The sequence below is a fragment of the Psittacula echo genome, assembly GCF_963264785.1.
Source record: "Psittacula echo genome assembly, chromosome: 18".
Classification (NCBI taxonomy): Eukaryota; Metazoa; Chordata; class Aves; order Psittaciformes; family Psittacidae; genus Psittacula; species Psittacula echo.
The window spans coordinates 2,293,705-2,306,597 of NC_137754.1; the positions used below are offsets into that span (position 1 = coordinate 2,293,705).

At 49.3% G+C, this 12,893-nt stretch overlaps 1 protein-coding gene across 1 annotated transcript in view; it reads right to left on the minus strand.

The window, feature by feature from the left end:
* NECTIN1 (nectin cell adhesion molecule 1) overlaps positions 1–12,893 on the minus strand; it is a gene marked incomplete at both ends in the record, with an annotated part of 90,006 nt that overhangs the window by 41,151 nt on the left and 35,962 nt on the right. Inside the window, 4 exons of the mRNA XM_080631586.1 lie at positions 2,875–3,026; positions 5,777–5,894; positions 6,319–6,621; positions 7,264–7,614. Of these exons, the coding sequence (XP_080487712.1) occupies positions 2,875–3,026; positions 5,777–5,894; positions 6,319–6,621; positions 7,264–7,614 (924 nt within the window). The remainder of the gene's footprint in view (positions 1–2,874; positions 3,027–5,776; positions 5,895–6,318; positions 6,622–7,263; positions 7,615–12,893) is intronic.

Consider the following 12,893-nt stretch of genomic DNA (forward strand, 5'->3'; position numbering starts at 1 on the left):
TGCATATTCATACATGCCAATGTGATGCTCGTGCACCCTGCATGCACATGTGCCTGCAGGCATGGAGGTCTGGGAGGCCCGTTTGCATGCCAGGATACAGATTGGGGTCACACATATGTGTATGCACACGACCAGCTCTGTGCATGTATGTGTGTGCAGGCATGCAGGGACACCCATGCAGGTTATAACCACAGCCTTTTAGAAGTCACCTAACCGCCTGCAATAAATAGTTACATGTCACACTACATGGCTAGGCTGCAACTGACAAAGGTCCTGCAAGGCAGGAGAAGCTATTATGGGAACAGATTGCAGGAATAAAATATTAAATTTCCTCTTATCAATCTCTTTAATGTGCTATAACTCTAATAGAAGTGCTCAGCCTTCTCCCTGCGAACAAATCGCCCTCCCCACAAAGGGGCTGAACTATCCCTGCAGTCCTATCTGGAGCCAGCACTGGGAGGAAGGATGCTGTGTGGCAGGAGGGGGAGGTCTGTACCCAGGGAGACAGGAGGGAGAAAAGCTGCTGCAGGGTTTTCTCTGCATCAGCCTTCTGTTTTTGTTCCTCCCAAGGCTGGCTGCTCCCTAGATTGAACTCCATTTATTGCATGCAGCTCTTGAAAGAGGTTTCGTGGTCCACTGACAATCCCTAAATTGCCTGCAAGACCCAAACAAATGTACCTGTAATAGCTGAGCGAGGACGGCTGAGCCCTCCCCAGCACTGGCCTAATCGGTCCTTAGGGAGAGCTGGATAAACATATTCAGATCCTATGAATTATTAAAGGCGTTTTTTTATGTGGTGGAGGCCTGGCCTGACAGATTGCCTGGTAATCCCTCCTAGCCAGGCAGCTGCGGGAGTGCCCTTCCTTCCCTCTCATTTAACCTCAAACCCCATAACCTGCTCCTTTGGGAATAAGCTGAGATTACAGGCAGGTAGACATCAACCCAACATCACTCCCCCAAAACCCTGCCAGTCCCCACTTCCACTGCACCGATAGAGCATGAGAATGATGCTCTACCATTCCCCTAAAGAAACACCAGGAAGGGAGACATTTCCTAAAGCCCAGAGGGGGAACCCACAGGCTCTTGTCCTTAAAGGAGCCTGTGCCCATGCAGGCAAGTCAGGCTGCGATGCTACTGTGCTGAGACAGGTAAGATGCTGGGAGATGGCAGAAGGAGTATGAGGACAAGGCTGTGTCTGGAGTTTCGGAACACATGCCCTGACACTGCAAGAGACAGAACGACAGCAAGAAATGGACAGTCTATGCAGAAATGGAAAATGAGTCATGGTGAAGAGAGCCCATTCCTCTAAGTCTTCCGCAACACCCATCCCACCTCCTCCTCTGCGACTGGGGACTGAGATAGGAGCCTTATTCCCTCCAATTACTGCTTCCAATGTGACTCAAGGTGCTTGTTACTGTGTGGGATTGTTTTCTATCACTGATGGGAAGCACATCTGATACCTTGTACCAGGCACTTGCCTGCACTGTCCCAGAAACACAGCGCCTTTGGTGGCAACTGCCATTAAATGGCCAGTGCCTGAATGGATTTTGACCTTCCCCCCAGCTTCGAGTGGTTGGGCAGGGATGGAAAGGGTGCTGTGCCACATCTGTCCTGAACAAAGAGCTGTGCTCTTCTCGTGCCTTTCACTGGCTAATGAAATATCCCCCAGAGAAAAGCATACACCAGCAGGCAAGGATCCAGGACAGGAGGTGTGAATTAAAGGCTTGCTACAGTTGATAATGATCATAAATAAATACTTGGTAATTAGCATCTAATTAGCACATCCCATCCACTGACCTCCAAGCACTTGGATAGAAGAAGATTAGCCTTATTTACCCATGTTGCAGAAGAGGTGGCGAGGGTGCCAAACACAGTGTTATTGCTGATTTCAGGAGGTCAGCTGCCCAGGCCTCCTCTTTATGCTTGCCTAGCACTTACCACTATAGAGAGTGGGTGAAAAGAGCAGCAGCTCAGCCCCCCGATAAGCCCATTTCATCACTCCCAGGTTAGACAGCTCCTTCAGCACTGGTGTGGCTCAAGGAGGTGGCCTGCCACCAGGTCTGATTTGCCTCAGGCTGGACAGCAGGTAGGGGTAACAACCCCAGGCACCTTTCTTGTATTTCCCATGCCTTGGGAAGACTCCAGTGCACCTCATTCCCCATCTAGTTAGCAGGTACCAGTGCTGTCTGTGGTATCTGCAGAACACTGCTGCTACAATACCGCATGGTCCCTGCTGTGAGCCCGGCTGGAAAAGTGGCCATGTGCCCTGGTTTGTGCTGCCTGCCCACCTTGTCTGCAGCCCGTGATGTTACCGCTTTCTGCAGCCCAGACAATGCTACTCAAGCGCTACCCACAGCTTCTTGGTAATGTGTGGCAGTCAGATGAGCAAGTGCACAGACCAACATGGCCTTGGAAGGACCATTGCCTAACATCAGAAACACCAAACATCATCCTGAACAACTGCCTCATCCATTTCAATGCTTTACTGCCTCAGTGGCAGTCCATATCCTCATCCCACTCCTTCTACCTTCTAACAAATGTCTCCCTGTTGTGCCTTCGCTTCTAACTTATTCAGTAATCTCTCTGAATCCAAAGCAGAAGACAAGGGGGAAACAAATTGAATGTATCTTGGTTTAAGAAAGGAAAAGACAACAAGAGGAAAGGAGAAAAAAATCCAAGCCAAAACCAGTGCAAAACCAGCACAAAGCAACACTGCTCCCTTCCCACCATGAAACTTCTGTCCCTGTGAGGGGACACTGGTGATCAAGACAGACATTAAGGAGACATAACTGGTAGCTGTCAGCCACTCATACACTTCTCTCCCCAACTCCTCCTCTTCTTCTGTCTTTCAAAGCAGACCAAGTGTTTTCCTACCTGTGACATTGACTTCCACCAACCCCGACCGGGTACCGATGGCATTGGAGGCCTCACAGACATAGGTGCCAGCCACGCTGTAGGAGACGGGCCCTTTAAAGTAGATGGTGTTGTTCTGGATTTCCACGCTCCCTGGCAGAGTCCCATTTGGCCTAGAGGAAACAAAGAGGGTAAATCCACTGAATGATGAGAATCAGGTTCTTTGTATGCATTGTCTGGGGTTCTTTCTCTGTGATTACAAGGGAGATTGGACATATCTGGGTCACCTCCAACCCTGACTTTGCATTTGATGGAATACACAGGAATGGGACACCAACCTGACCCTGTTTTACTCCCATTTCCTGCCCATGGAAGTCTCCTGGGCAGCTTATCAGCCAGTGTTAATTGCAATTCAGCTCGAGTAAAGTGGTGCTGATTTAGAGCCCTGCCACCTATGACCTGCCCATGTCAGAATAGGTGTGAAAGTGGCATAATGCAGAACTAGATATAGAGATACACAGAATAAATGAACAAAAGCAGTCAAAAAATAAAACCAAACCCCCTGTGTTTTAGGAAAAGACACACATGGCCTGGTTATTCTTAATTACTGAAGCAAAGGAAAGTAATTACTCCTCTTAGGCAATTAAAAATTACTCAAGTCATTCTTTCCCCTCCTCTTACCAAAAATGTGCACGTATTGTCAGCAATTTGTAGGAAACAAAAGGGAATAATGGGGGTATAATTAGGTCTGTAAAGAAGTGCCTAAACGCACATGCACATATTTTGCATGTCTACTTGTACACACGGGCACATATGTATAGCAAACACTTGAAGTCTTTCGCAGCTACATCAGGCCAATGATCCCAAAGCTGTTAGAAGAACACAATAGCCTAACGTTGATCTCTGCCTATAGGGCCCTGAACAAAAGGGTGCATCTAAAATCTGTGGTGTGTGATGCTAAAGAAGGCTATTGCTTCCTCTAACAGCTCCCCTGACTGTTGCTCTTCGGGGATGGCTGGTTTTTACATTCCAAGCAGGAACCAAACATCATCCTCCTTCCTCTCTACCTCTGTTTCCCCCAGTCTCACTTGTTTTCTCTATTTTCCTCTTCTTCCACCTCCATTGTCCTTATCTTCAGCTGCGCTCCATCGTTCCTTTCCATCCTCTCAGGTCAATAATCCTATATAGTCTTAACTGACCCATCAAGTGTGCAAGAGAGACTGGGGAATCAGGCGGAAGCACTGTCAGGCTTTGAAACCCATACTCTGTAGTTCCTCGCTTTCTCTCTCCATTATTCTTCCCACCTTCTCAAACCAAAGTATTGATGCTCCCAGCTGTAAGTCAAGAAACCCTTGCAGGCTAAAGACAGACAAATGGACATATGCCCAGCTCATACAGAATCCAATAGGAAAACAACTCTTTCCAGCCTTGAAAAAAAAGGCATCAATCAGATAAGCACATGGGGACCAACTCAATGCCTGGCTCACAGAGATGCTGTTCCCAAGAATCCATTTCTGCCAGAGCTGAGTTTATTACTCACACAGTGTATAAACCAGGTGTGCAAATGACACATAATAGTCATGCGGTGCCATGCTCAACCCTAACACCTGCATCCCCTGTTGTGTTTGAACCTAGCTGGTAACTAAACCTCTTTCTTGCCCAGGGCTGCAGAAACATCACCTGGCTGAGACCCTTGGCACCTGTGACCCCATGCTTCAGCTCTCAGCCTGACTTCAGCATCACTATCATAGCAGGAGCAGACTGCTCCAACAGAGAGCAGGGTCAGTGACAGAGCCCCTGCCACAGAAAGCCTGATGCCCAGGAGCCCAGCAAGCATTCAGCCTCCAGCCTAGATGTGAGCAATAGCAGAACAAAGGGATGAAATGACTTGCCCAAAAGCAGAGCAAAACCCGGCCTTCTGTCCCCAGCTCCATCTCACAAGGCTTGCTTCAGCTCAATTCATCAGTCCTGCTGCACAGAGATAGCCTAAACTGGAATCTCTTCTGCCTTGGGTGCCACAAGGGGCATCTTTGCCTCTATCGCTTTCCTGGCAATGTTGTGAGGAACCCAGAGAGCCTCTTGGAGTTTAAGTCAAACCAGCAGAACCAACAGAGCAAGAGAAAGGGGAACAAGAACTAGAAAGAAGGCAAGAAAAACAATCCTCTTCAGCCTTTCACTGTGAACAGTTTGATCTGGGAAGCAGAGTAAGAGTGAATATGCCTAGCTCCTTACAAAGCCATTTTGAGAGCCTCTTTCCTTATGACAAATGCCAGCTGAAAAGAAGAAAGGATCCATTTGATCTTTCTTTTTTTAAAGCCACATGAGTGCCTCTAGAAAAGAAAGAGGAGAGAGAACCACATCAGGTTGCATCAATTCCCATTCGACTCCCCAGACACCCCTCACTCACTCTTCAATTCCTTTAGTGCGTTCAGCCAAAAGCTGAAACCCTGAAGGACAGGGAATTGCTTCTGTTTAATGTCAGTCACGGGAGGATGAGTGTTCCAAGGGGGAGCTCCTGCTCACTGCTGGGGCTGATTCCAGGGAAAGGCTTTTTGACATGGAGATAATTTTGGTGCTATTTGTGCCCCTTTAAGGAAGGGAAGTCTCGGGTCCTTTTTCAGCTCTCCTACTGACTCACTCGATTGGTGCTGGGCAAATTATTCACCTTGTCATATCTCAGCTCTTCACATCACCAGAGCAGAATGTTACTCCAGTGGAGTGAGAATAGGAAGTTATCCAGGGTATTGAGGCTGCAATACCAACTCTCCCCTCACATGCACAAGTTTTACCTTGGACGTTATCACTGACAGTAATGCCACCGGGCCCTAACTGACCAGAGGGTGACTGAGGTTTCTGTAGGTTTCCTTGTCCCTGTTTGAAGATCATATGTGCTGCTCAGAGCAGTAGCACTGTAGACACTTACAGCTTCCACTCATAGGTGTGAGCTGGGGGGTTGGCATCAGATTTGCATATCAGCTTCACATCCTTCCGGTTGAGGAACCAGTTGCCATCAAAGCCCTCAATAGTGACTTCAGGCTCATCTGCAAGGGGATGAAAAAGATAGAAGAGCAGGATGGAAAAGGAGAGGAAAGAATTACGGAAAAAGAAGAGGGAGAAAATCAAGTACGAAGAGATGAGGGGGCAGAGGTGACAGGAGAGAGATTGAAAGGTGGGAAGGATGATGGGACAAGGAATGTGAGAGAGAATGAATGAAAAAGAGAGAAAGAAGGGGAAGGAACAAAGGGACATGGCAGAGGCAGAGAGGGAAAGAAGAAAGAGAAAGCATATGATTATTCCAGGCATCACTTCAGCTTTCACTCTGCAGAAGGAGAGAGCAGCCCCTACTTCAACCCTTGCACCAGGCCAGCATCTTGCATTCAGAACAATCCCTTTTTTGCCAGGTTTATCTCCACCCCAGGGCCTGCCCATGGAGAATTCTCTCCAGCCCTGCCCGTGCTCACTTACACTGCACATTGAGGGTCATGCTGTCGGTAAAGCGGTCCAGCTGGTAATTGACCACACACATGAGCTGCTGGCGATGGGCTTCCCGGCTCGGCACCAGCCGGTACCGGCTGATCACGGTGATGGTGCCATTGCTATTCCGGATCTCCTCGAACTCTGCTTCCCCTTTGAGCTTGGTGTCCCAGGTGACAGTGCTGGGGGGCTTCCCATTAGAGGAGGTGCAGGTAGCTACCAAGATCTTTTCTGTCCTGCCAGACTTAGCAATAAGTGGCCGCTTGGTGCTCTCCATCCAATTTGTGGGCTTGGCTGCAAGGAATTGCAAAAAGGAGAAGAAAAGGGTTAGGAAAGCAATGCTACCCTCTTTACTACAGCCCGAGAGACATCTAGCACCACTGAGCCTCCTGCTGAAAACTGCCAGCAACTGTCAGGGGAAAGAATGGTGGAGGTCCCTTAGACGCGCACAGACACACCATGGAAAGTCAGTCCTTTCCTGCCACAGGTTTTCAACACTATGCTTGAATGAGAAACCAAAACTAGAGAGCAAATGAATCATGTACACTGTGGGTGGGGTCTATTCACTCACAACCTAAGCTCCATGGACAAGCTCTACTTGTGCACAGGATCTTTCTGTTGTCTTTTCTCTGTTCACTTGACAGCCACCGGCTCACTACAACTCACCACTCCCTTAGGGAACAGGTCACTGTTATTGCTCCTGCATTTAAGAGATAGGGGAACTGAGGCCTGGAAAGGGGAAGAGGCATTCCTATGAGAGCTCACTGAACCACCTACCCTGAGTTCCCTGCTCTTTGCCTCTTTACAGTCAACCTGAAAGATCATCATAGGTGAAATTCACACCTAAGATTCACCTTTGCCCTAAACTCCCAGGAAATGAGTCTCAGGCTCCTCCAGATCTGTTTAACTGGAGGCAATGGTTCACACGACTCTTACCTAGCACAGTGAGGTTGAGTTGACTTTCCCGGTTGCCGGCTGGGAAGGTAGCAAACTCACAGATGTAAACTCCCTCATCCTCCAGCTCTAGCCGGGAGAGCTGAATGGTGCCATCTTTGAAGGAAGGGTTCCGGAAAGTCACCCGCTCTTTGTAGGGTGAGAGGATGGAGACCCCCATGGCAGGGTTGTAGATAGCCACATTCTGCTTGGTGCCATTGGTGGCTTTCTGCCACGTCACTTGCGTGATCTTCACATTGGGGAGTGGATTGGTGAAGCTGCAGTGCAGGACCACGTCTGTTCCAATAAACCCCGAGACTGTGTCATTGACTAAGACAGTCTGAGCTTGCAGCCCTGCAATAAAATGGAAAGACATGAATATACCTGTGCTTCTCAGACAGAGAACGTGAGAAAAAGAACAGTTCTTGGACATCACGCCCATGAATTCCTTTATTTATTCATTTTTCTGCTTCTTGGCATGGCTGATATGAGCCCAGTCTATGGCTACAGGCACCAATTATCTTCTGCAACTACCTGCATCCACCTCCATCTCCTGCAGCTTCATTCCTGTTCATAAATACCTTCCTTTCCACAATCGGTGTTTACACTTCACTACAACCAGCCCTAATGCTCTGCAGCCTAGGGTTCATGATCACCAAAAGGCATGAGGTTGGACCAATAATACTTCCCTTCCTTTTGTCTTCAAATTTGGATGACACTTGATCAGTTGCTGTACATATACAGAGCATGCGTATCTGGAGGCTCATGAAAGCACTGATATTTATCAGCACAGCATATCCTAACATATGCTAACACACACTCAGATGTCCATTTAATCCTATTGCAAATGCATCAGTAATTAAGTGAGCTGCTAAGACTCAGCCCTGATTTCGGAGTAGCAATAGTTCCCATCTAAGAACAGATTTACAGCAGTGCCCATACACCTTGCATGATCTAGCTGCATAATCTAGACTGTTTCTGTGGCCTTTCATTAACCCCAGAAGTGGCTGCATTTAGGAACCTTCCACCTTGATCCTGCGGAGTAAAGATGAAAGGTGCTTGGGCAAAGTGGTGGCTGGTGTTCATGACTGCTATTCTGTCTCAGCTGATCCCTCCCCTAACAGCTGGAGTACAAGATCCCCCGCCAGACTGACCCTGAAATTCATCTTTGACTGCCACTGTGTCTTTCCCTAATCTGTATGTTTAGAGATAATGCTCTGGTAATTATACAGCCAGTATTTATATGATAAATGCAATACAGAAGCAAGGTGGTAAGAACAAGAAAAGCGGGTTTTGCTCATTGCTTCTGGCAGAATCTGAAGTTGGATGTATTCTGGGAAACTGAGAGTAAAGGAAAAGAAAGGGGTAATAAAAAAAGAAAGATGTACAAAGAGTGAGGAACATGAAAGGGTAATGAAAGAGACAAAGTCTGGGCAAAGAAAAAACCTATGGCAAGAGAAACAGGGCAGCATCTCCTAACTGAGGGGACAGAGCATTTCAGAATGCTCTGCTTCCAGGAGACAAACAGGTTCCTCATGTAAGTCCAAGATGAATTCCTCAGTCTTAGCCCCCACAGACTCCTGGTGGTGGTACCCTGTGATGTCCATGTGAACCTGAGCAAGGTCTCCCTCCTGCACCTTCACACGCACACAAGTGCAGGCATACAAAAGTCTCACCCACAAGCATCACCTCTACCATCCCCTTGGCATGCTCCCAAGTTGTCCTCTCACACCATGCCTGCAGCACTCCGCCTCATCTCAGTCCCCACATCTCATCTCTAAGCCTCTTCTTTCTCCCCTTCTTCCCACCACGCCAAGCCTATGACCCTGAGGACAAGCCTCAACAATCCATCCCGGCCATGAGACGCCATCAGCTGACCACAGTCATCAGCAGTTAAGACCGAAACTCGGTCTCTAGAGCTTTGTGTGAACTTGCCCCCTTCCCTGAGTCAAGTGCTGGTTTGCCCCACACCCTAGCATCGCAGCTGGGCGCTCAGGAATGCCTTTCAGTGCTGCTTACAGCCACAGCAAAGCACTGATGCCCTCATGTGCCTGCATGCATGAAGACTATTCCGACACCGGACCAGCCCATGACCTGTGGGACCCAAACACACATTCCTGATGGAATGAGGGCACTGGTGTAGATAACACTATGCTGGGATGTGAGGCAGATGGATGGCGAGAGGGGAGATGTCTCCAACATGCTTCGCAGCATACGCTGCTCCTTCTATCCTGCAGGTGAGAGAGTCTCTTGCAGAACTGCCCACACCCGCAGAGGTGAGCAACACCATTTGTGAGAGCAGTCTGGCTCGGAAGCTTTCAGAGCTTCACAAAGCATGTGGGAGCTTGCCGGAGAGCAAAAGCAATCACGTAGCAAAGGCCCTGGGAACAACCTGCAGCCCATCTCATGCTGTAGGTGTGCTCAGCACTCCCTCTTTCTCCCAAGGCTGGAGCAGAGCGGATTCATCAGCACCAGTCCCCACCTCTTTCAAGAAGGGCCCATGCCCTGGAGCAGGACCTGCCCACGGCTGGGGCGATGGCGCAGCTGGCTGCGCTCCCACACAAGCTGCCTGACCCCCCACAGGCCCCAGCGCTTCCCTTTGAACCCAGCTTTCCACATCCCAATAAAAGAGGCCCCGTTCGCGACAGCAGGAAGTCATGGCCCGGCGCCTCCTCCCTTGCCAGTGAAGCGAGGGATGAGCCGAACCCCAGAGAGGATGGATGGAAAGCCACCGGTGTCTCCCCAGAGCTCCCAGAGCTCCCGTGCAGGCCAGCAGCCTGGTCTCTCCCTAGCAAGGGTTGCGGATGAGCAGTGCATGCAGAAGGCTATGCCAGGATGCAGGCTACCGCTGCCCAAGGATGGGCACCGAAGACGTGCCTCTTAAATAATGATATTGCCAGCCAACCTAGAGGAGAATGCGATATACATCACAAGAGAGAGATCAATCCAGTCCCTCACTTATCATTGCTATGTCCTTTCTTCAAGCTTTGATTTCCCTGCATATGATCCTTTAAAAAATCAAGCAATTTTTCTTGACTTTGAGAGGTGGAAACAATTCCCAGTCCTGCTCTCCCCCTTCTACCCTACCACTGCCATGGGGTCCATGCATCAGTGCAGGCTGCTTGGACAGGAACTGGAGAAAAAGCAGACTTTGGTGCTGACAAACCAGACCCTAGAACGGTCCTTGCAGAACCCTCTGCCCAGGTGGAGCAAACTTTTGGCTAGGGAAAAGGCTGGTGCCAGTTCAGGACTGCCTGCCAGCAACACCACGCTGCCAAAGCTGGGATTCAGGCTCCTACATGTAGCAGCTTTCACAAAAACACATTCCAAACTTTCTAAAGGCTTCAGGGGGAAACGGGGCAGAACAAAAACAGCACGAGAACAAAACAAATCAAACAAAAAATACCCCCAAAAAAACCCCAAACACTGTGCGGAAATCGTGTTTCCTTTCCAGGTGACTGAATAACTCATGGCTCTTTTGCAAGAGAGGGTGAACTCTTTCTGTTGTGCTCCTCGAAGCCTCTCGTCAGGAAAACAGCTCACCCATTGTTCTGCTCCACACCAGGGCAACAACACCCGCACCTCAACAGCAGTGATGAGGAAGGGGGACAGATGGAGTAAAGGGGTTTTGCAAGTTGCTGGATTAGCCTTCCATGCTCCCATCCTAAAGCAGAAGCCAGAGGGCAAACTAGCGGCCGTCGCGCTCTGGGGAGCAGTTGTTTGCAAGGTGACTGAGCTAGGATGGCAGGTCTTCCCTCGCCCCGTTACACACTCAATAATTCATCAGGGCAAACGCATAGATAATTGATGGTAATGAGCGTGCAAGGCCGGGAGAGGAAGAGAAAATAAAATCACTAATCAACCTCTGGAGAGCCTTGAACATATTAAGCAGGACGTGCGTGTGTGGATGTGCAGCGCTGGGGGTTCGCCTTGCTGCTTCTTTGCTGAAGGATCTGTGTGGTCCATGTGGCAGCGAAAAGGCTTGGATGCATCCTGCCATTTGGGGTTCCTATGCCAGATCTCCCAGTGACCACCAATGCACTCTGATACCTCCCAGGGGCAGCCAGCACACATGGAAGCATTAGGTGGATAGGTTGAAGCTTGCCGAGGTGTGTTTTACTCGTTAGTTTTTTGGTGTTAGCTTTTGTTCAGGACCAAAGGCAATAAAAAAGGCCCAGCTGAGTGCCAAGGACATGTTGGTGCCAAGACCTCATTAGTGGAGACCTCTGAGATCCTACTCCTCCACCTTGGCCTCTGAAGTGGTTTGTGCTGATGCCTTTCCCCACGATCCCAAACCCAGATATTTACTAGGTCACACAAGGCCTTGGGGGCACTCTGCAGAACTCGAGGTGCCCTGCGGCACAGGCAGTGGGCTGGGAAGGGAGGTCTGGACTCCTTGGGTGTGAGGGGCGCTGGGGAGGGAGCAGATTCAGTGGCAGCTTGTGGTTCTTGAACCTGAAAACCCTTTCTTCTGAAAGCCCGCAAGGTGCTGTTATTACATCAAGGCTCCCACACTTGTAAATCTGGTTCTTGCTCCCCCATATAGAAAGCTCTGGAAATGATCTCCAGGCCCTAGTGAGCTCTGTCACAACAGCGAGCCTCCAATCAATGCCTCTTTGTTAAGAACCATGTGAACTCCACGCTGCTTTGCACAACCTTGCCTTGGCTGAGCCTCTCACCAATTTCTTTCCCTCCTGTTCCCTGATACTCATCTCACCCCAAGGGCATTGAAACAGCCCTTGGCAGTAAGCGGGATGAGCCACCCTTCAGTGTGGCAATATCATGGCTGATGCAAAAGTCAGAGGAATCAGTGCTGATAGTCTTTGCATCACTTATATAACTAAACGGAAGGTCACAGTAGCTGGACCTTACAAAAGCATTTGTTGGCATTTCTGAATTCACCTTTCAAGTCCTCCTTATTCTTACGTGGAAACCGAGGTCGGAAACACAACCCTTGTGGAGCAGAACACAACCAAATTCCAACAGCCCAGAGCAATGCCACAGGTGTGTTAGGCAGGGTGGGAAATGGGAAAGAAGATCCTGAATCCCAGCAGGGGAATTTCAGGTGGCAAGAAGCAAAGGTTTGAGCTGGTGCTGTGCCAAGATGTTGGGGTTAATACCTGTCCTCTTGCCAGAGAGACTTTGTATTGATTGCCAGGCATTCAAATCAGTACTCTGCTGCTCTTCCAAAAGAGCACAGTGCTTGCCTCACCCTGCTTAGTCAATGCTTGCAGCCGACTGCAACGAAGGAGTGGTCTCCAGTGGTTCACCAACATGCACTTCCTGCAGCAGCAGACTTTCACTGGAGGTCTCACTGTCATGCAGTGATTCAGTTCTGCCCCACTTACTGTGGAGCTTGAACACCAAAGGGATTAGAAGAGGAAGACTAAGTTTCCAACACAAGGGCCTTAGAAAGAAGATGAATATAAGAGATGTGGCAAGATTATAGCTCCAGGTGACATGGCTGCACATGAAAGCAAAAGGCCTGAGATAACACTGTGATCGGGTGGGGGCACACCAAGAGAAACTGCAAGCCCAAGCATCCCTTCCCCAAGCTGAGAGCTGGGAGCTTTATGGGAGCTGAAGGGGAAATGGCAGTGTGTACAATGGCCCATCTGGCTTTCACTCAAATC